The sequence below is a fragment of the Mustela putorius genome, unplaced genomic scaffold (assembly GCF_011764305.1).
Source record: "Mustela putorius furo isolate JIRA1106 unplaced genomic scaffold, ASM1176430v1.1 tig00000487_pilon_pilon_pilon, whole genome shotgun sequence".
NCBI lineage: Eukaryota > Metazoa > Chordata > Mammalia > Carnivora > Mustelidae > Mustela > Mustela putorius.
In genome coordinates this window covers 7,705,254-7,729,524 of record NW_025421399.1, presented here as the reverse complement: position 1 = coordinate 7,729,524, position 24,271 = coordinate 7,705,254, and the positions used below count along the sequence as shown (strand labels likewise).

General features: G+C 40.1%; 1 protein-coding gene across 1 annotated transcript in view; it reads right to left on the bottom strand.

Annotated features, from left to right (window-relative positions):
• Window positions 1-24,271, bottom strand: part of PSMD12 (proteasome 26S subunit, non-ATPase 12) — a 28,831-nt gene that overhangs the window by 3,029 nt on the left and 1,531 nt on the right. Inside the window, exons 2-10 of the mRNA XM_004749124.3 lie at window positions 15,879-15,938; window positions 15,663-15,791; window positions 10,849-10,956; window positions 9,760-9,864; window positions 6,393-6,542; window positions 6,163-6,297; window positions 4,332-4,444; window positions 3,196-3,370; window positions 445-522 (exon numbers count right to left, since the gene is read on the bottom strand). Of these exons, the coding sequence (XP_004749181.1) occupies window positions 445-522; window positions 3,196-3,370; window positions 4,332-4,444; window positions 6,163-6,297; window positions 6,393-6,542; window positions 9,760-9,864; window positions 10,849-10,956; window positions 15,663-15,791; window positions 15,879-15,938 (1,053 nt within the window). The remainder of the gene's footprint in view (window positions 1-444; window positions 523-3,195; window positions 3,371-4,331; window positions 4,445-6,162; window positions 6,298-6,392; window positions 6,543-9,759; window positions 9,865-10,848; window positions 10,957-15,662; window positions 15,792-15,878; window positions 15,939-24,271) is intronic.

Below are 24,271 nucleotides of genomic sequence, written 5' to 3'. Positions count from 1 at the left end.
GAAGTGGCTTCTGGATCACCTCATTTGACCCCCACCTCCATGGTGGCGGACATGTCACCAACAGAAACCCATACGTGAACCCAGCGCTCCTCTAATGTGACCTGGGACCTCTCTCTGCAAGGGAAGCGAAGTCAAGTCTCCCTGACATTTTCTGTGGTTCGTTTCTGGAAGCCCAGACGTATTCATTATGGAAACGTATACCCTGGGCCGCAGAGGAATCGATGTAAAACTACCATACTTAAGTGAAGATTTTAACGGGGACACATAATATTAATGTAACTATAAACTTGATACTTAGGCTATTTTTTGGTATTCAAGATAGCCTGGAGAAACTGCGCCACCTAAACTTAAATAATAAAACAAAATTGATTTTCTCATTCAATTTTTACATGTCCGTTGACACGTATTCAAAATGACTGGCTACAAACAACTCAAACTACTTACGTCAACAGACAGATCAAGAAGCTGAGCCATCCTCTTCATTGTTATCCTTGTGTAATACTTGGCCATTATTCTAATATTCTGGGGAGAGGACAGAGGGCAAGAAGGACACCCAACAGTCATCAGTAAAGCTAAAAACCCACTTGTTTTCATACTCACATAGGTCTATTTTATTTTTCTTATATCCAAATAGGTTTAGTTAAAATGTCCAATTCAGAGCTTTTCTCTATAGCCCACACTGGAATGAAGCCGGTTCTAAACTTCAGTAACAAAGCAAAATTTAGATATTTTGGCTTCTGCAGTTACTTTTAAGTTATTCTGAATACTCTCCACAACTCTTTTTAGAAATATATAGTCAGGAGTGCCTGAGTGGCCCAGTCAGTTTAGCATTTGCCTTGGGCTCAGGTCCTGATGCCAGGGGCCTGGGATGCTGCCCCGCCGGCTCTCTGCTCAGCGGGGAGCCTGCTTCTCCCTCTTTGTCTTCCTCTCTGTCAAATAATAAAATCTTAAAAACACCCACAGAAACATACTAAAAAGTTTTTGCTAAATGCAAAAAAGGCTAAATGCTAGAATACTAAATGCAAGAATCTAAAGTTAAACTTTAATAATTATGACACAAATATTTAAAAGGTTCAGATTCCAAAAATGATTGAGAGCATCTTAAAACACCATATTACCATCATTGTAACTAAAGGTAACCTGAAATTAAATTTCCTAATTTTCACTGGAAATGGTTCCTGTTACTATTCTTTAAAAAAAAAAAAAAAGATTTATTAATTTATTTTAGAGAGAGAGAGTGTGCTGGGGCTAGGGGTCAAGGGAAAGGGAGAGAGAATTCCCACCAGACTCCTTGTTGAGCTTGGAGCCTAAAGGGAGCTCGATTCTACGACCCTGTGATCATGACCTGAGCCAAAATCAAGAGTAGGATGTTTGACCAACTGAGCCACTGCTCCCTCCCTTTATTATTATCTATGTTATTAACAAAACAATGGCATTCACAGAAAAAATGGGGAACAGTGGGGAGAGAAAAGTAACTGATCTTTGAAGAAACGGTCCCTCCTCCTGTCTCTAATAGGGTCCATGGCAACACCAAATTCTTAGGAAGGACAATCATTCTAGACCCCCTTTCCTTCATCCCTAAAATGTAATCAATGATGACCAAATTCTACTGATTTTCCTTCTTAAAATAGTTCCATCCAATCCATTCTTCAATCCCGCAGCTACTACACCTTGCTGAAGCCCACACGGGGCCTTGACTTAGCCTTCTCAGCCCTATTCCTGTCTCTCCCCCAAATCTATTCTCCACACTTACTGCCAGAATGGTCTGTGTAAGATCACTGTCCCCTCAACTCCAAGTTTCCATTACTGCGGTGTATAAACTTTGGTAAGTTCCAGACCCTTCCCGTATCTCTGACTTTCTTCCTCACTGAGCCCCATCTCGAGGCATTTGTTTCCCCTGCTCAGACTATTGCGTCTGCCTACATACCAGGTACTCTTCTTACAAATCTTATCTCTTGTGTCAATTACTGCAGATCTAGCCTGATCTTTCTTTTTTCTTTTTCTTTTTAAAGATTTTAAGTAACCTCCACACCCAACCCAGGGCTTAGACTCACAACCCCGAGATCAAGAGTCCCATGCTCTACCAACTGGGCCAGCCAGGTGCCCCCTTTCAGGTAGAATCAATCAACTCTCCACTTACATTCCACTCCACATGACAACCATTTGTGCCCTGATATCTAGAATACTTTTATTTATAAATGCATCTTTTCCTATAACTTATTTTTTTTCCCTAGACAAGGGACCATGTCTTACTTTCCCACATGTCCCAACAACTTTGTACAGTGTCTGGCAAAGAGAAGGCTCACAATAATGTTTGTTATGTGAATGAATACTGAGATAATTCAATTTACAGTGACACCAAGAATATCAAAGATTAGGTTTAAGACTTGCTACCTGTTCCCAAAACTACCAAGCAAGTATCAAAAAAGAACTTTCACTCACAAGCATCCCCTGCATTCTTCAGAAATTCTTTCTCATTTATAGGCTATAAAAAATTTGGATTTTTAAAAAATATTTTATTTATAAGTAATCTCTATAACCCAATGTGAGGCTCAACCTTAGAACCCCAAGATCAAGAGTCACATGCTTTACTGACTGAGCAAGCTAGGTGTCCCTAAAATTTTGGACACTTGACAGTCCCTTCAAAATAAGCATGCTAGGGCGCCTGGGTGGCTCAGTGGGTTAAGCCGCTGCCTTCGGCTCAGGTCATGATCTCAGGGTCCTGGGATCGAGTCCCGCATCGGGCTCTCTGCTCAGCAGGGAGCCTGCTTCCTCCTCTCTCTCTGCCTTCCTCTCTGCCTACTTGTGATCTCTCTCTGTCGAATAAATAAATAAAATCTTTAAAAAAAAAAAAAAAAAAAAATAAGCATGCTAAAAGACAGGTGTTTTTTTTGTTGTTGTTTTCTCCTGAAAAGCCAAAAATGGGGGAATACGGCAGGGGGAAATAAGAGGGAGGAGATAAATTTGGATATGGTTTTGGAAATACACAATAAACATTCCAACAACAAATTTATATCACTACCACATTGGGCATAGCAAAAATACCCAAAAAACAAAAATCCTAGGGCAAAGACTTAAAGACATAACCTCCAAAAAGCCACATCTGACTATCAAAAACTTGAAAAATAAAAGTTTGTGCTCAAATGTGACAAAGTTTACTTTCAGAATGGCATCTCTACCATGCCAGGTTCTTACATGTTCAACAACTCTGTTCTTCAAGTCTTTCCACCTTCTTTCACCTTCCTCTGTAGAACCAAAAACATCAGTTGCTGGACTCTCAAGAGATCCTTTTCTTAATTCCATTCCGTAGTCTTCAACAAGTGTGGACCAACGCATCAGCTCCATTGTGGTAAAAAGTTTTAAAAGATCCCTGTAAATCGTATAAAACTTAATATTCCAAATCTGTAACAATGTTATTTCATGTACTATAATAGCAAATGTTTAAATACAAATTTTTACTTGTAAAACAAAACGTTAAGTTGATTATTATTTATTTTACCTACTTTCCTACCATTTCTTCCGCAGTAATTCTGAATGGAGCATTCCCCTTTTTAATATCCTGCTCCCTCCTGCAATATATTTGCCAGTCTCTGGACTAAGTAAGGTAAACTTACCAATGAGACAGATAAAGGAAAGACAGCTTTTAATAAATAAAAGCCCACTGTGCACAGGAAGCGCAGGTCTGCTCTATATGGTACACACTACTGAAAGTCACAGAACGCCACACTAGGAAGACTGAATTCTATCAAATGATTAATTAACCAAAAGCTGCTAAAGGGAGCTTGATATTTGATGAATGGCTTATTTCTTTCTTTCTTTCTTTTTTTTAATTTGACAGAGATCACACGCAGGCAGAGAGAGAGGAGGAAGCAGACTCCCCGCTGAGCAGAGAGCCTGATGCGGGGCTCGATCCTGGGACCCTGGGATCATGACCTGAGCCGAAGGCAGAGGCTTTAACCCACTGAGCCACCCAGGCGCCCCTTCTTTCTTTATTTTTAAAGCAGGCTCCACACCCGGCCTGGAGACCAGCCTGAGGCCTGAACTCACAACCCCAAGATGAAGACCTGAGCTGAGACCAAGAGTCAGACACTTAACTGACTGAGCCTCCTAGGCGCCCTTGGTAATTGATTTAGAATGAAGCATGTTATTAGCTCATTAATTCCTAATGCAGTGTGGAAGAAACACTTCACTACTTTATGAACTCTATTTTTATTCACCAATACACTCTCTATCGGCAACCAAATTCAGCAGGTGTACACATAGGTTAACCTATTTTCTTTCAAAATAGTGTTTCTGCTGAGAGGTACTGCACTAGCTAAAAAAGTACTTACTTGTATTTAGGGATTTCTTCTAACTTCTTGTCACCACTTATTCGGTGAACCAAATCGGACTGTTCGTTGTCAAAAGGAGCCAAGATCACATAGAGGACAACACTTTTCAGAGCCTAAAAATGTTGTACAACACAATGGATTATAAATAAGCTTAGAAACAAAGCGGAACCTCTGGCAGGAACCAAAAAATCATGGGAGAATTGTCATATATGTATTCATGTTTCGTATTCTACTCGAAAGTCTTAGGGAATAAGCATCCTGCCAAGCTGCCCTTTACTGTGGCTTCTTGTCATATGTTTCTCCGAAACAATTACAGTGAATCTATGCTAACTTGAATTACTACTTGGTGCCAGATGTATATGGAAAAAATTATTGTAACAAATTAGCAGCACAAACATGGAATATACATTTAAACTATTTGTAACAGTTTTGTGAAATAATTTTCCAAAGTAATGCTAGGTCTTTTACCTATAACCTTTGTTAGCAAGTGACCTGCTATACATACATTATTTTATTTCGTTTTTGTTTTTGTTTTTAAAAAGTCATCTCTACATCCAGCCAACTCATGAGCCCAAGGATCAAGCGTCACCTGCTCTGACTGAGCCAGCCAGGCGCGCCTGATATAATTTTTTTTTTTTTTAAGAAGATTTTTATTTACTTGACAGAGAGAGACATAGCGAGGGAGGGAACACAAGCAGGGGGTGTGGGAGAGGGAGGAGAAGGCTTCCCAATGAGCAGAGAGCCCGATGCGGGGCTCGATCCCAGGACCCCAGGATCATGACCTGAGCTGAAGGCAGACGCTTAACGACTAAGCCATCCAGGCACCCCTAAATTTTATCAAAAAGATTTTATTTATTTACTTGAGAGAGAATGAGAGGGGGGAGGATCAAAGGGAGAAGCAGACTTCCTGCTGAGCAGGGAGTCCGATCTGGGACTCGATCCCGAGACCCCAGGATCATGACCCGAGCCAAAGGCAGTTGCTTAACCAACTGAGCCAACCCAGGCACCCTGCCTTTTTTTCTTTTAAAAGTTTTTTGTGGGGGGTGCCTGGGTGGCTCAGTTAAACATCTGCCTTCAGCTCAGGTCACGGTCCCAGGGTCCCAGGACTGAGTCCGGCATCGGGCTCCCTACTCAGCAGAGAGTCTGCTTCTCCTTCGGCCCCCACCCTCTGCTCATGTTCTCTCTCTCAAATAAATAAATAAAATCTTTAAAAATATATATATAAAAAAAAATTTTTTTTTAAATTTATTTGACAGAGAGAGAGAGAGAGAGAGAGAGTATGAGCAGGGGGAACAGGAGGAGAGGGAGAAGCAGGTTCCTCACTAAGCAAGGAGCCCAAAGCAGGGCTCGACCCCAGGACCACCAAATCATGGCTTGAGATGAAGGCAGATGCTCAACAGACTGAATTGCCCAGGTATCCCTATGTTTTAAAAGATTTTATTTATCTATCTATTTATTTATTCAAAACATGCTTGCGCATGGGTGAGCAGGAGAGTGGGGAGGGGAAGAGGGAAAGAAAGAATCTGATGTGGGGCTTGATCTCACAACCCTGAAATCATGACTTGAGCCAAAATCAAGAGCAGGATGCTTACCCGACTGAGCTACCTAGGTGTCCCCCCCTTTAAACAGTAAGGCCACATTCTTCAAAAGTGGTAATGTAGAATACTGCCACAATTTGTTTGGATCAGTATAGATAAACTGAATTATCAACACACAGAACAGAAAGTAGCACCACATGACTGCATATAATTACTGAAGTTAAAACCATTTCAAAATAAAAAATGCAATTCCTCCTAGTAAGTATCAACCAAGTATAAGAATACGTTCTCACCTGTTGCCACTTTTCGCTTTCTGCCTGTATACAAGGAGTATCATATATGGCTCTGTAGTGCTTACAAATAGACAAATAGGACCCCTCATGCTGATCAAGCTGAATCATTAAATTATAATATTTCAACTTTAATTTCTGGGAAAAAAAAAAAGGTTGATAAAATAAATTGGGGTGTATAGGTTTTTTTCCGAACACTTCTAAAGTAAACTTGCAGTAAGAGACACGCTTACCTCTGTATTTTCTTCCTGAAAAAATTTGGTGTTAATTTTCTTGCTGATGATTTGTGTGCGAATGTAATCCTTCACAGCTAGGCAGAGCCTCATTTGCTCCAAAATAAACTCCACTCTCTCCTTCTTTTCCATTGACCCGTAGGTTTCCACCTAACAAAGTAAGACCCCAAATAAGTTTATACTTGATAATTTCTAAAAATTACATAATTAAATGTATGGAAATATTCACACCTGTCAAACAGTAAGAAGCTTCTCACACACTGAGAGAATGCTGATGATATAAAAAGCTAGTTTCCTCCAAGAATTTACAATTAAAAAAATTATATAGGAAAATGTATTTTTTTTTCTTCTGGTATAAAAAGTTCTGTGAGTTTTAACATACGTATAGACTTGTGTAATCACAATCAAGATACAGAATAGTTCTGTATAGTTCCCAAACTCCCTCATCTGCCCCTTTATAGGCACATACTTCCCCCACTCGGAAGGATCTGTTCTCCATCAGTACAGCTATGTCTTTTCAAGAATATCAAGAACGCCTAGGTGAATATTCAAGGGCACCTGGGTGGCTCAGTGTTAGGTTAAAGCCTCTGCCTTCAGCTCAGGTCATGATCCCAGGGTCCTGGGATCAAGCCCCGCATTGGGCTCTCTGCTCAGCAGGGAGCCAGCTTCCCCCTCTCTCTCTGCCTGCCTCTCTGCCTACCTGTGATCTTTGTCTGTCAAATAAATAAATAAAATCTTGGGAAAAAAAAAAAAGAATATAAAAAACAGAATGCAACCTCTTAGGACTATGTTTTTGTTCATTCAGCACAATGCTTAGAATACTAAGATTCATTTAATTAGTTGTTGTGTATCATCAATAGTTCATTAATTTTTTAAAAAGATTTTATTTATTTATGTGAGAGAGAGAGAGAGAAATAGAGTGAGCACAAGCCAGGCAGAGGGAGAAGGAGAAGCAGACTCCTCACTGAGCAAGGAGCCTGACATGGGGTGCGACTCCAGGACCCTGGGACCATGATATGGGCTGAAGGCAGATGCTTAACCCACTGAGCCACCCAGGAGTCCAAGAAATGATGATTCTAAACACAAAAATAGATGCCACTTCCAGGCTGATGAACAACAAAAAAATTACAGAAAAAAAGAGGTCCTAGACTTTTAAAAATTCAGATAACAACAAGGTTGATATGACTCCTAATGGATGTAGAAGGTAGAGTTACAGTAAATATACAATTACAATATAGAAAATAAAATATGTTGAATACTACGAAAAACATTTTTAATATTTGGCATAGACATACTGCAAGTCAATTTATAAAATGTAGAACAGCAAAGTGGACTGAAGTAAGGCTATTTCATTATTATTATTATTAGATCTGAGAAAGGTTTTTATTTCATGGTTTTCTTTGTAATTTTTTGTTAGGGAAAATAAAAACTGATACGATGAGCCATCAATGTTTCACTTATATGTCTTCACCCACTCTCCATGTGTCAATTACTTTGAAGCAAATTTCAGACAACCTATCATAGATTTCAGTATGTGTCTCTAAAAGATAAACTCTGAAAAAAGTTATCTAAAAATTCCTTATATCACCAAATATCTAATCAATCCCCAATTATCTCTCTCATTTATTTTAATTAAATCAGAATCCAAATAAGGCTTGTACTTTGCAGTTGGTAGATACATTTCTTATGGCTCTTTTTTCCTTGACATTTGTTGACAAAATCAAGCCAATCATCTTATAGTTTCCGAGAGTCTAAATTATGCTGATTGCATCCCTGTGGTATCATTTAAGAGGCTCCTTTGCCCCTAGTATATCCTGTAAACTGGTAGTTAAACCTAGAAGCTTTTTGTAATTGACGTGACTTTTTTTGGGCAAGAATATCTCAGAGGATATTGAATCATGAGGCACACAGTCCTCCTGGTTCAAAACAGAGTCTGAAGGCAAAGCTATGCAGACAGCAGAAAGATCAGTGGTTGCCAGGGTTGGGATGGGGAGGAGGGAGGAATAGGTAGACCACAAAGAATTTTTAGGGCAGTAAAAATTACTTTATATGATACTACACTGATGAACACAGGTTATTATACGTTTGTCAAAATCTGCAGAACACAGGGTGCCTGGGTGGCTCAGTGGGTTAAGCCGCTGCCTTCGGCTTGGGTCATGATCTCAGGATCCTGGGATCGAGCCCCACGTCGGGCTCTCTGCTCAGTGGGGAGCCTGCTTCCCTCTCTCTCTCTCTCTCTGCCTGCCTCTCTGCCTACTTGTGATCTCTGTCAAATAAAAAAAAATAGTAAAACTTAAAAAAAAAAAAAATCTGCAGAACATACAACACCAAGAGTGAACCTTAATGCAAACTATAGGCTTTGGGTGACCATGTGTCAATGTACGTTTATCAACTATAACTAATGTTCCACTCTGGTCGGGGATGTTGGTAGAAGGGAAAGTTGGGCATGTGTGTGGGTATTGTGGGGGGGGGGTGGCATAGGGGAGCATATAGGAACTTTCTGTACTTGCCACTCGACTTTGTTATAAACCTAAAATTGCTCTAAAAAACAAAGTCTTTTAATTCAGAAGAAGAAAAAAAGCCTGAACCCAAACAGAACTAGTATGAATCTGAACTTTACCACTTCTTGGCAATGACTTTAGACACATTACTTAATCCCTTTCAGTTTCAGTTTCCTTAGCAGAAAAATGGGGATAAAAATAGTATTGTGGGGGCACCTGGGTGGCTCAGTGAATTAAAGCCTCTGCCTTCGGCTCAGGTCATGATCCCAGGGTCCTGGGATCGAGCCCCACATTGGGCTCTCTGCTCAGTGGGGAGCCTGCTTCCTCCTCCTTCTGCCTGCTTCTCTGCCTACTTGTGATCTCTGTCTATCAAATAAATAAGTAAAATCTTTAAAAAAAAATTTTTTCAGAAAACTATTAAAAAAAAAAAAGATCTCTTAAAAATTTGTCCTGAAATACGGCAAATTATGAGGCAATTTTTCTTTGCTAAAATAATTTAGCCTAGAAATTGACCATCCATCAAATATTCATTCAGAATAAAGTTAATGATTATTAGCAAATCCCCAAGGCATACACAGTACATGAATTACTAATTTTATTTAAGTTCTAAGAGAATGAAAATTTTCAAATAGCACAAAATCAAGACTAATGCATTGATTCTAACTTTTCTTCAAAACTTTTTTAACAGTTAAATTTAACCAGGACCCTAATTACATAATTTTCAGGTACCCGAATAAACCTCATGCTCCACAGCTTGCTCTTAGTCTTGGTAGTCTTGGTAGTTTTGAATAAGTGATAAGGTGTCAAAATAAGCTACTTCCACAAGAAATACTGCTGACTAAATATAAAGATTCTCACATCCTTACCTGTAACTCCTGTAAAATGGAGGCTGCCTCCTTCACATCACCGTTTTGTTCTTTTATAGTTGCTAATGTTTTTGTCAGCCGAGCACGCTCAATTTCAACATAAATCTACAAATATAAGAAATCTATATTATCAAAATTGCCATGGAAATGTATTAACATTTTAAAGATAGAGTTATTCAAACTAAGCCCAAGAGTATTTAACCCGCAGTTACTGTGCACTTTATCCTCCATGTACAAATACAGCTGTTATTATGTTAATATCATGTTATTAAAAAGGGATCAAAGAAATACAAATGGATTCTGGCAAGACAGTGAAATTTTGAAAATTAAACTTACACTGTGAATATGCTATTCCTTTTTTTTTAAAAGTAAGCTCTACACCCAATATGGGGCGCAAACTCAAACTCCAAGATCAAGAGTCAACTTGCTCTACGAACTGAGCCAGACAGGCTCCCCAGTACTCTTTATTATTTTAAATAGTATTATTTTAAATAGTAGAGTGAAACCTTAGCCATCTCAAGATCAGGCTAGGGTGAAGAATTAGCTTTATCTTTGATTCATTATTACCACATGTAAACTTGGGGTAAGATCACTAATTCCTAGAAAAACCTGGATATATCAAGACTGCCACTATTTAAATATTTTCATTTGGGGGTGCCTGGATGGCTCATTTGGAAGAACATCTGACTCTTGATCTCCAGGTCATTTGTCGAGCCCCATGATGGGTGAAGAGATTACTTAAAAACAAAATCTTTGAAATATATATATAAAAATAAATAAATATATTCATTTGTATATGGGAAGATACCAGAAGGAAATGTACAAAGACAATGGTTCAATCAAGGTGATGATCTATTTTGTGATCTTAAAAAATATATATAATTGAGGAGGGTATGTGCTATGGTGAGTGCTACGAAATGTGTAAGCCTGATGATTCACAGATCTGTACCCCTGGGGCAAATAATATGTTATATGTTAATAAAAATAATAAAAAAAATACATACCTATTGATATAATGTCTATATAACAATCTCTGAAAATAGAAAAGACAGGACTTTCCACTGTGAGTTAAACCAATGGAGAACTTACCTTTCCTTCTGTAACCATTCGTAGAGTATCAATTAATCGAAGTTTGATTGGAAGGTCTGTGATTTCCTCAACATAAGTACAACACTGTTGAACCATTTTTGCAACAGCCTAAAATAATAAAAACTATTCATAAGTAAGAGTCATTCCTTATATAGTTAAAAAGAAAGTATTTCATTGATGGAAGAGCTATGTTCAAATCTGGTCTTCCCAAGCAATCCTAGAAATGGAAATGCCTATCAAAAAAACATATGGAGTGCCTGGCTGGCTTAGTTTGTAGAGCATGCAACTCTTGATCTCAGAGTTATAAGTTCAAGCCCCATGTTGGGTGTAGAGCTTGTGTTTAAAAAATTCATGGGGCACCTGGGTGGCTAAATTCGTTAAGCGACTGCGTTCAGCTCAGGTCGTGATCCCAGGGTCCGGGATCAAGCCCCGCCTTGGGCTCCCTGCTGCAGGAAGTCTTGCTTCTCCCTCTCCCGCTGCTTGTGCTGTCAAATAAATAAAATCTTTAAAAAAAATGTAAAATGCCTCCGATAGGAGGCACCTGGGTGGCTTAGTCAGTTAGTTGACTTCAGCTCAGGTCATGCTCCCAGGGTCCAAGGATAGAGCCCCGCATTGGGCTCCCTGCCGCTCACTGCTCAAAAAGGTTAGGAAAACCTCAGATGAAAGACTCTACCCTCTCCACTACAAACAGTGAACTGATGACACAAAGGGGTATCTGAAGATGTCTATTAGAAGGCTTCCTAGGGGTGCCTGTGTGGCTCAGTGGGTTAAAGCCTCTGCCTTCAGCTCAGGTCATGAGCCTGCCTGCCTCTCCGCCTACTTGTGATATCTCTGTCAAATAAATAAAATCTTAAAAAAAAAAAAAAAAAAGGCGGCTTCCTAGATGGGGTGGGTGCCTGGGCAGTTCAGCTGGTTAGGCATCTGCCTTCGGCTCAATTATGATCTCAGGGTCTTGAGATCGAGCCCTCCATTGGGCTCCTTCTTCACCTCTCCGCTTACGTTCTCTGTCTCTCTCAAATAAATAAGTAAAATCTAAAAAAGACTTCCTAAATAGCTTTTTTTTTTTTTTGAGACCTAGCAAAATGCACAGAAGTAGCTGTAAAATATGAAAGGGGAGAGAAAGAGAAGAGAAAAGCAGAGTTCAACAGTGGGGTGAACACAATGGAGTCACAGCCAACAGATACTGCGACTGAAGAAAAGAATCAGGGGCAGAGCAGAAGGTTAAATAGTTCTACCTCTGGGCAGGGAGAAGAAGCCATGGTCACCCACAGTCCCCTCAATAAAATATGACATTGACGGTCACGTACCCCCACCTCAGGTTCCTCACAGATAATATAAATGGGTTGGACTACATTACCTCTAGTTCTAACATTCTATCACCTAGGTCAGAGGTCAGCAAAACATTTCGGTAAATTTCACTAAGTATTTACATAGTAAATATTTTAAACTCTGTGGGCCATAGGGTCTCTGTGGTAAATATTCACCTCTGCCTTTGTAACTACAAAGCTGCCCATGAGTAACAAATGGGTGGCTCTTTAAAAAACCTAATTTATTACAGGGGGCGCCTGGTGGCTCAGTGGGTTGAGGCATCTGCCTTCGGCTCAGGGCCCTGGGATCAAGCCCAGCATCGGGCTCTCTGCTCAGCAGAGGGCCTGCTTCCTACTCTCTCTCTGCCTGACTCTGCCTTTCTGCCTACTTGTGATCTATGTCTGTCAAATAAATAAATAAAATCTTAAAAAAAAAAAACACACAAAAAAACCTTTATTACAGAGCCAGCAGATGTGACCTGGTCCGTGGCCTATAGTTTGCAACCTCTAATACAGATTCTAAACAGCATTATCAATTATCATAATAATTGAGAATAGTAACTAGGACTCTCTGTCATCAAGGAAATGCATATTTCATTTAAGACAGCAGAAAAATAAACAATACCTTCTGTCAGCTATACATCAACCATGCTTAAAAAAAAAAAAAAAAAAAATCCCATGGTCTATCCTGTGAAGATTTCCTTGAAAAACAATATTCATGTAGCTTGGGTTGAACTTCTAATTATCTGAAAAACTGGCTGTTCAGACACACAGGAGTTCCAGAAAGTGAAGGTTTTATTACAAAATAGAACTCTTTCAATAAGTGCAAGGCTCTGGGACACCTTGTATCTCAAAAAATGACCCCTGTAACACTAATTATAACCATGATTTCTAGAAGGGCATACGACTTAGTAATTCTAAAAGCTGTGCAAAAACTACATTAACAGAAATCAGATGGGGTACAAGAAAAACAAAACAAACAATTATATCAATATTCTAATGATAAGTGAACATCCTGCTGTTCCTGGAAAAAAATACAAGTCATTAGGTAAGTCATGGTTGGAGTGAGGCTTACCCCCTGGGCTCAAGTGACAGACAGTGAATTAGAAACCATTAATTTTAAGCAATCTAGAAAAGGTTATTTTAAGAAAATCATTACTTTCTACGTCTGGTCAAGCAAAAAGAAAAGTTTTAGGTAAAGAGTAATTATGGGAAAAGGAGAGGCACATTTTGAGTCCTTAAGCACTTTCCGGAGATAAGACGACACGTGTCACAGCGAAAAGAAGAGCCCCACTGCAGCTGTGGTCACTCCATCAGCCAGCTGCGAGACTGGCTCAAACTCTCTTCCCTCCAGGAAGCGTCCCTGACAACCTCATCAAAACCCTCTCCCCCTCCTTTCAGGTCTCCTAGTGCCACTCACTGTTCCATGTCATTCATTCTAGACTGCTGTGTGAGTGTGTAACTTTTATTTTTTTTGCGATCTTATTTATTTGAGAGAGAGTGTGCAAGAGAGCAAGCTGGGGGAGGAGCAGAGGGAAAGGGACAAGCAGAGTCAGAGCTGAGTGCAGAGCCTGATGCAGGGCTCCATCCCACGACTCTGAGATCATGACCTGAGCTGAAATCTAGAGTCAGCTGCTCAACCCACTGTGCCGCCCAGGTGCCCCATGTGTCTAACTTTTACAAAACAAATCATCCTGCTAAAGATGTACCAATGTCACTTGTGATTTACATTGTGCACTGAACTAGAGGTTACCTGGCTTACATACAAATGTCTTACATAAAAATGTCAGTTTCTCAATCAGAAAAGCAACAGAGTTTAACAGTCCTTTCTACTAGCTCTGAAATGTTATGGCTCTATTAATAATCCATGTTTTTGGATATGTGCTTTGAATGGCACTAGTACTATAATAAACACATATTTTTGTTTACTTTAACCCAGGGTGCCTCCAGACAAATAAATAAGCAGCCCTTTCCAAACTGTCCTATAGAAAGCAAACCTGTTAGCACTGGGGGGGGTATGTGTTATGGTGAGTGCTGTGAATTGTGTAAGACTGATGAATCACAGAACTGTATGCCTGAAACAAATAATACATTATATGTTAATAAAAAATATAATAAAGTACTTATCTCCTGCAATAGGGGAAAAAAAAAAAGCAAGTATCTTAGCAAATCAGAGGGAGGGGTGGTGCCTGGGTGGCTCAGTTGGTTAAGTGACTGCCTTCAGCTCAGGTCATGATCCTGGAGTCCCGGGATCGAGTCCAGCATCGGGCTCCCAGCTCTGCAGGGAGTTTGCTTCTCCCTCTGACCCTCTCCCCTCTCATGCTCTCTCTCAAGTAAATAAATAAAATCTTAAAAAAAAAAAAGAAAGAAAGAAAGAAAGAAAGAAAATCAGAGGAAGACAATGGTTCATCTACGCCAGTTTCTCAGCTGACTCTATGATAGTCTCTCACACCACAGACTTGAGCAGTAAAAGACACATTTAAATGAATTTCATTCATATATACTAGACTGCCTCAAATCTGTATTAATTTTAGATCTTATTTTTAAGTAGTCTCTACACCCAACGTGGAGCTCAAATTCACAACCCAGAGATTAAGAGTCATGCACTTTACCAACTGAGCCAGCCAGACACCCCTCCATGTTAATTCTTTTTTTCTTTTTTTTTTAAGATTTTATTTATTTATTTGACAGAGAGATCACAAGTAAGCAGAGAGGCAGGCAGAGAGAGAGGGGAAGCAGAGAGCCCGATGTGGGGCTGGATCCCAGGATCCTGAGATCATGATCTGAGCCGAAGGCAGAGGCTTATTAACCCACTGAGCCACCCAGGCGGCCCCCTGCTGCATGTTAATTCTTGACAACAAATTATATGCATGCAAACTTACCTAAAAAACACATACACAATTCATTTTTTGCAAAAAATAATTTATCCCACACTAACACTAAGTTCACTCTAGCAGTAAACTAATTAATAAAACAAGAGACTTCAACAAGAATACCGTATTTCTGTTTTTCCTTCCACTACTACCCTGTTTTACAATGTTAATACCTTTATTTGAAAGCAAAAAACAGGGGCGCCTTGGCTCAGTCAGTTGAGTTTCCGGCTCCTGATTTTGGCTCAGGTCATGATCTCAGGGTTGTGAGACCTGCCAGGCTCTGCTCAGTGGCAAGCCTGTTGAGATTCTTTCTTTTCCTCTCCCACTCCCCACACCACATGCTTGGGCATGTGTGGACAATCTCTCTCAAAAAAATAAATAAAATAATAAACACAAAGACATGGAGCCACATGGAAATAGAACAAAGCTGCACCAACACTCTGCACAATTTGTAAAAATATGCAAATATATAAAAACTAGAAGAAAAACATAAAAACAGCTGACATAAAAATATGGACAGAATTTTTATAAACTGTCTAGAATGTAATGCTGACTTAACAGTAAATTTAAAAGCAGATTCATAGAACGGTTTTCTAAAGTCCTTATTTAAATGCAAATGTAGTCATGAACTCACTTGTTTTAACTGACTCCGTCTTTTTGACAAAAGCATAATATTTTCATTAAGTAAATCCCATTCTTTAGCCTCATAGCACATCTTCACTACTGCAACTAAGATACGGGATGTAGACACCATATCAGAAGCCTGTAAGAATGAAAATATATTGAAATTAATGGAGCACTATTAAGTGAAATTAATGATAACTGAGGTTTTTTACTCTCATCTACTCACAGTGCGGGTCTGTTTCTCCAAAGAGAGAAGGGTTTCAATGACTTCTTGAAGTCTTCCTTCCTAAAACAAAAAATAAAGATGAACAATGAAAACACTACCTCCAACACCAAAACAAATAAACCAGTCTAAAATGAGATGTTTCTGACACAGAAAAGAAACAAAAATTCCATTTTAGTACATGTGCTGCCGAAGCAAGCACCAAAAGTTTCATTGTAGAGGAAAAAGGCCGCCCCTACTACTACTATTGGTTGCTTTTTCTCCTCTTGGTAGTGCTTGCTTTTCCTGTGGACTACCTACCTAAGTCAGGGGTTCTCAAAGTAGGACCTATAAGCTGTTTTTAGTATTTCAAAATGCCCAAGAGAAACTGAATAAAAGAACAATGATTTAACACCTGAAAAAAAGTCAAGTCTTTGTTTTGGATTCTAATTGATCAACTCGGTGTGGTAACCAGATTATCTGGTTCTGAACTGAGAATCTAAGTGACATTCACACATACCTTCGAAGAATAAAAATGGAAAAAATGAATGATTTATGAAATCACCATAACAAACACTTTAAAACATGAAGTCTTGGGGCATCTGGGTGGCTCAGTCATTAAGTGACTATCTTCAGCTCAGGTCATGATTCCAGGGCCCTGGGATAGAGCCCTGCATTGGGCTTCCTGCTCAGCGGGAAAACTGCTTTCCCTCTCCCAATCTCCCTGCTTGTGTTCCTGCTCTGGCTGTCTCTTTCTGTCAAATAAATAAATAAAATCTTAAAAAACCCAAACAAACAAACCATGAAGTTTTGAGGAAAAACAAAAAGGATATTTAGTGGTGAAAAGACAAGAAACCCTGGCTTAATTTTTTAATGCCTTTTTTTTCTGAGGCACATGTCAGGAAACGGGAAAAACAAAATTTAAATGACATAAACCAAATGATAATATATCAGGACTAAAATAAGCTATCCTATTAAGAACCACATATTCTGAGTGGCTCAGCTGAGTGTCTGCCTGTGGCTCCGTCACAGTCTAAGGGTTCTGGGATCGTTCTCTTGCTCTTGGTCCTCTCAAACAAATAAATAAAATCTGAGAAAGAAAGAAAGGAAAAAAAAAAACCTAAAACACAACACATTGTGATAAAAACAAAACCAGCTCCCAACAAAAAAAACAGCAAGTACTTAAGTTACTAATGTTAATAATAGTGAATGAATTAGAAGTGATGAGGGTTTTATTTTGAAATTGCTTTTCTAACTATAAATGAAATTTATTATATTTTTATTTATGTTTTTTTTGTTTGTTTTTAAATTTTTTTTTTTTTATTTTTTAAGATTTTATTTATTTATTTGACAGAGAGAAATCACAAGTAGATGGAGAGGCAGGCAGAGAGAGAGAGAGAGAGAGGGAAGCAGGCTTCCTGCCGAGCAGAGAGCCCGATGCGGGACTCGATCCCAGGACCCTGAGATCATGACCTGAGCCGAAGGCAGCGGCCTAACCCACTGAGCCACCCAGGCGCCCCTATTTATGTTTTTAAAATGATTTTTTTTTCAAGGTGCACCTGGGTGGCTCAGTGGGTTAAAGTCTCTGCCTTTGGCTCAGGTGATGATCTCAGGGTCCTGGGATCAAGCCCCGCATCAGGTGCTCTGCTCAGTGGGGAACCTGCTTCCCCCTTCTCTCTCTCTGCCTGCCTCTCTGCCTACTTGTGATCTCTGTCTGTCAAATAAATAAATAAAATCTTTTTTTTTTAATATTTTAAAAAAAGATTTTATTTATTTATTTGAGAGAGAGAGAGAGAGAGGGCATGAGAGGGGAAAAGGTCAGACAGAGAAGCAGACTCACCGTTGAGCTGGAAGCCCAATGCGGGACTCGATCCAGGGACTCTAGGATCATGACCTGAGCCAAAGGCAGTTGCTTAACCAACTGAGCCACTCAGGCACCCCTAAAAGATTTCATTAAGTAATCTCTATATCCAATGTGGGGATCAAACTCACAACCCCATGATTAAGAGCCATATGTACCACCGAGCCAGCCAGATGCTCTGAAACTTATTTTAATGACATGTATAGATGGTACATGAGTATTACTTTAAAAAAAAAAAAAAAGATTTTGTTTATCTATTTATTTGACAGACAGAGATCACAAGTAGGCAGAGAGGCAGAGAGAGAGGAGGAACCAGGCTCCCTGCTGAGCAGAGAGCCGGATGTGGGGCTCAATCCCAGGACCCTGGGATCATGACCTGAGCTGAAGGCAGAGGCTTTAACCCACTGAGCCACCCAGGTGTCCCTGAGTATTACTCTTATTGATGAGAGAAACAAATAGTTTTTGAATTAAGGACACAAATAGTGTTTGGACTTTTCAAAATACTCTTTCCATATTTTCCATTTCCAAAACTCCATGAATTGTCTATGGAGCACAGAGTATGTACTGTGCAGCCATTATTTGAACTTTAACTCTGAAATCTGTATGACTACTGTAATTAAATCTGAAACATGTATGATTACTAGCACTGTAACAAGGCAAAGTGGGAACATCAGTTCTGCATACTCTCTAGATTCATGTGTATGATAAATGCTGACTAAATGTCCATCAGAGGAAAAAAACAAAGAACAAATCCACAAATTCTTCAAAGTTAAAGACTAATAAATCATAAAAGATCAAAGAATCGGGGTGTCTGGGTGGCTGAGTCATTAAGCGTCTGCCTTTGGCTCGGGTCATGATCCCAGGGTCCTGGGATGGAGCCCCACATCGGGCTCCCTGCTCAGCGGGAAGCCTGCTTCTCCCTCTCCCACCCCCCCTTGCTTGTGTTCCCTCTCTTGCTGTGTCTGTGTCAAATAAATAAAATCTTTAGAAAAAAAAAAATCAAAGAATCTTAGAACTATAAAGACTGCTTCAGATTATTTAATCTGATCATCTCATTTTAGAGTATAAAGACTAAGGACTAAACAGCTCAGCCACAAAACTTATCAGCAGAATCAAAACCCAGGGCTCTTGCCTCCTGGTCCAGTGTTCCCTCCACAACACCAAACCGTAACTAGTTTAAATCACACCTTTGCTTCCATCAAAGTAATTTCCATTCCAGGAAATGGTTACTATCTGGCAACAAATGAAGTGCAAAAATAGTTAAAATGCAAAATACTGTTAATGGTTACCTGTCACTTTTGCAATTACTATTAGTCATGTGACTATAATCGACAAAGTATAGTTTATGGTATTTTAATTCAGAAGTATTTTTTCTGAAGATTTTATTTGAGAGAGAAAGTGAGAGAGATTAGAGTTCGAGAAAGAAACAGAAACAGACTTACTGCTGAGTGGAGGGCCCAATGCGGGCTCAATCCCAGAACCCCAGGATCATGACCTGGGCCAAAGACAAACACTTAACTGACTAAGCCACTCAGGCATACCCAGAGTTTGGGTTTTAAAGAAGGGCCCTCTGCATGTGAAGGAATCACATACCAGTCTAGAGCCCTGGGCTATAAGGTACCAACAAAACATCAGCCATCACCTTCTCAGGAAAGCATTCTTAAATAACTCCCCATAGTCAGTATTTAGCACTTCCTTCTTTTACTCACAAGTCCACTGACTTTCTGCTTTGTAATGACTCCAAACTCTGCTCTATTTTAACACTGTCTTCCTTATCTCATTAGGATGTAAATTCTGTTAAGAGCAGGGACTACACTATACTGTTCCCACTGCAACTCAGTGCTCCGTCCCTGCCAAAGCACATCATGTTGCTTCTGTAGAGATTATGGGACATCCCTTTATCCCTTGCACCAGCTATTAATACGCATGTTGCGCCTCCTAAGTAGCCTATAATTTCCTCCAGGTCTGGACCATATTTGATCGTTCCCCATGCACCAACTTGTACAAAGTATGCACTGAAGATGACCAGAACTATAGATGACATTAATGGCTTAGAATTCCTGATTTTACTGTCACACTAAGTAGGATGTGACAAGTTACATGGCTGGCAACTCAGTGCTAGTTGAGGGACACTACCATCAACTTCTTTAAATACAACTCCCTATTTTCTCATCATGCCACTTTTTTCTCTCATTTTTCCATGTCCAATGCTATGGCTAACCATCTTCCTTTCTCTCATACTTCTTTAAATTCCTCCTCCTTGATCTTGCTTTTCAACTCAGAGGAGTGAGATGGTCAGAGCTATCAAAACCAACTCGTTAGGGGTGCCTGGGTGGCTCAGTGGGTTAAAGTCTCTGCCTTTGGCTTGGGTCGTGATCCCAGGGTCCTGGGATCCGGCTTTCTGCTTAGCAGGGGAGCCTGCTTCCCCCCCTCTCTCTTCCTGCCTCTCTGCATACTTGTGATCTCTGTCAAATAAATAAAATCTTAAAAAAACAAAAAACAACTCATTGGAGCGGTATCTCATTTTGTCTCATTGTGCCTCATTTTCCCCATTAAAATCATCTATGTAAATGAGGTAAATGACTAAAGAGTTTGTTTAACATCAATACATGTTGGGTATCTGTGAGTCCTGTACATTTGTGTCCTTTAACTCTTAAATGGATCCAATCTTTTAATGATCCAATTTTTCGGATCATTAAATCAATGGATTTAATCAACTGGATTTAATGATCCAATCTTTTAATCTTTTGTTAAACAACAAAAATAAGTAAGAAAAAGGCCAAGACCTGAAACTTAATGCCAATCCAATGGTTTCACATGACCTATTTCTTTCTTTCTTTCTTTTTTTTTTAAGATTTTCTTTATTTATTTGACAGATCACAAACAGGCAGAGAGGCAGGCAGAGAGGGTGGGGGAGATGCAGGCTCCCCACTAAGCAGAGAGCTTGACCCAGGACCCTGAGATCATGACCTGAGCCGAAGGCAGAGGGCTAACCCACTGAGCCACCCAGGTGCCCCACCTGACCTATTTCATAAAGGGATCTTTCTGTCCAAGCTGTTAACTGTTTTACACTTCACCTCCTCTTTATTTTTTACATTAACCTTGAGAAGAGGCTGTAGCTAACCAAATGGAAAGACATGAAGGAGAACCAAAGGATATATTCAATTCAAGAATGTAAAATAATCCCCAAATATCCACATACCAAAAAACCATAATCAAGAAGGTGGTCGTGATCCTCCTGTGTATTAAGAACTGCTAAGTACTACACAGTTACAGTTCAGAAAAGGCCTTCTTTAAATTAATACAAGGGTGAAGCACTAACCGTTACCAGGATGAAGCAGTAACCATGAACTAGTTACCATGAACTAGTATCACTCTTATTATACTACCAACCTCAAGTAACAATCACAGAGGCGTCAGAATGTAATGGTTAAAAACACAGGCTCTGGGACGCCTGGGTGGCTCAGTTGGTTGAGCGGCTGCCGTCGACTCGGGTCATGATCCCAGCGTCCTGGGATGGAGTCCCACATCAGGCTCCTTGCTTGGCGGGGAGCCTGCTTCTCCCTCTGCCTCTGCCTGCCACTCTGTCTGCCTGTGCTTGCTCTTGCTTCTCTCTCTATGACAAATAGATAAATAAAATCTTAAAAAAAACCCCAAAAAACCACACAGGCTCTATAGCCAGACTGTTTGGGTCTAAATGTCGTATCTACCACTGTGTTACCTTGGGCAAGACAATTACCCTTTCTGACTCTTAATTTTCTTTTCAGTGAATTGAGCATAATAATAATTCCTGCCCCACAGAGTTGCTGTAAGGATTAAAGCAACACCTATGAAGATATGCCTGGAATATATTATCATCATCACAACAGCTAACATTACATAGAAAGTACACGGCAGGGGTGCCTGGGTGACTCAGTCAGTTAAGCATCTGCCTTCAGGGGCGCCTGGGTGGCTCAGTGGGTTAAGCCGCTGCCTTCGGCTCAGGTCATGATCCCAGGGTCCTGGGATCGAGCCCCGCATCGGGCTCTCTGCTCAGCAGGGAGCCTGCTTCCTCCTCTCTCTCTGCCTGCTTGTGATCTCTGTCAAATAAATAAATAAAATCTTTAAAAAAAAAAAAAAGCATCTGCCTTCAGTTCAGGTTATGATCCCAGGGTCCTCAGATCAAGCCCTGCATCCAGCTTGCTGCTCAGTGGGGAGTCTGCTTCCCTCTCTCCCTCTGCCCCTTGCCCTGCTTGTGTGCATTCTCTCTCCCAAATAAACAAGTATTTTTAAAAAATATATGTACACTGGGGCACCTGGGTGGCTCAGTGGGTTAAAAAAAAATAAAATAAAAAAAAATGTTTTAAGGTAATTAAGTACAAAGGTAAGTCTCGTAAAGAGATTGTAGGATGTAGCATAAAAAACACTACCTGCTGCCAGGAGACCTGAGCCTGATCTGGCTTGGCTGCAGACCTTGGATAAACCACTTAAGCTGCAAGAACCTTAGTTTTCAAACAAGTAAAGTAGAAACAGTAAAATTTTCTTTAGTTTTATTGATAGGCTCAAAGTACAAAACTGAAGAACGTATGCTGAAGTGTTCTACATGGGCCCCTGGGTGGCTCAGTTGGTTAGGCATCTGCCTTCAGCTCAGGTCATGATCCCAGGGTCCTGGGATTGAGCCCCGCCTCGGGCTCTCTGCTCGGGGGAGCCTGCTTCTCCCGCTCCCGCTGCCTGCCACTCTCCCTGCTTGTGAGCCTGCACTCACAAACGCGCTTTCACTCTTTGTCAAATAAATAAATAAATAAAACCTTTTAAAAAAATAAAAGACAAAACAAAGAAACAAATCTTAAAAAAATATATTAAATAGATAGTAAGATAACCATCTAATCCAAAACCTGAAAATTGTGGTTTGCATTCATTAAAAAATAAAAACACTTATACCCTGCCATCCAAGCCCTCCACCTGCCTCCTTCACAAAAATAATCCATAACTGTGCCTTGTTTTGGCTTTAAATGGCTTAAAAAAAAAATCCAATGGCTTTAATTTTACCTAGTTTTGTTGTTTTTTTTTTTTTTAAGATTTTATTTATTTATTTGACAGAGATCACAAGTAGGCAGAGAGGCAGGCAGAGAGAGAGGAGGAAGCAGGCTCCCCGCTGAGCAGAGAGCCCGATGCGGGGCTTGATCCCAGGACCCTGAGATCATGACCTGAGCTGAAGGCAGAGGCTTAACCCACTGAACCACCCAGGCGCCCCTTATCTAGTTTAAGAGGCCCCAACACTCCCTGTTCTAAACGTTTCTGTTACCAATCTAACACCTAAGAAGGCATCTGAGTTTGTAAGTCTTTTCAACCATCCTGAACTAACCACAATGTCTTACATAAATGCCATACATACGATTACTACAACTGTAACAGTGAATTTTTTTTTCCTTACAGGCCGATAAGCTGAGGGCAAGAGCTTTGTCTAATGATAATCTTTACAGTCCCCACCTACCATGTCTAGCACTGACTACAGACAGTAGGCTATCAGAAGAAATCAGTTAAGGCAAGATTTTTTTCTCCCAGGTTTGTTTTAGAAATAGTTATCCTTCTTTAAAGCAAATGGTTTCTTCCTTTGGACACTAGCAATCTATGACTTCCAAAGTGGTGGTTCAGGGGGTGACTTTGGCCTGTACGTATGTTTTGTTTAATCTATGTGGTATTGGCTCAAATGTGTTTTAAAACAGATTTGTGTCCAGTTTAAATATTGAAGCAATTCATATAAAAAACTCCATATTCCTCATTTCTTCCTCAAATTAGAAGAGTTGACAGGCTTGGCCTTCATCCCCAATAGGCAAAGATTAACTGGCCCCCTTTCCCTAGACAGGTGCTCAGAAATTCAGGTTTTCATTACACTTGGCTCACTAGGCAGGAAAGCATGGTGGGAGCACAAGCTCCAAAATCAGTCCGCTTGGTTTGCATCCTGGCCCCACCACTTTACTAGCTGTAAGACCTCGGAGCACGTGACTCAACTTCTCTTAAACTGTTTTCACGTCAGTAAAATAAGAAGAACAGTACCTATCATGTGGGGCTAAGGCGAGCACTCAGAAGAGTGGCACTGTAGAAAGAACTCACTTAATGCCAGTGATTGTTATCTGTCTGGCACTACAGGTGTTTCCCAACCCTTATATACATGATGTTTCTTCACACTAGCTGCCAGTAAGTACAGAGATGAATTTATGGCACCCCTCCAACAAGTGTACTGAAGTTAAGAAATTCAGATGTATCATCTTTCCCTATCCCTGTCTTTTGTAAAGCTCTATTAAATCCTTTATCAGAGGGGCGCCTGGGTGGCTCAGTGGGTTAAAGCCTCTGCCTTTGGCTCGGGTCATGATCCCAGAGTCCTGGGATGGAGCCCCGCATCAGGCTCTCTGCTCAGCGGGGAGCCTGCTTCCTCCTCTCTCTCTGCCTGCCTCTCTGCCTACTTGTGATCTCTGTCTGTCAAATAAATAAAAATCTTTTTAAAAAAATCCTTTATCAGAAAAAAGGGAAGTACTGAAAAGGTTTCTAGGAAACATTACTGTGAAATACTTGATGC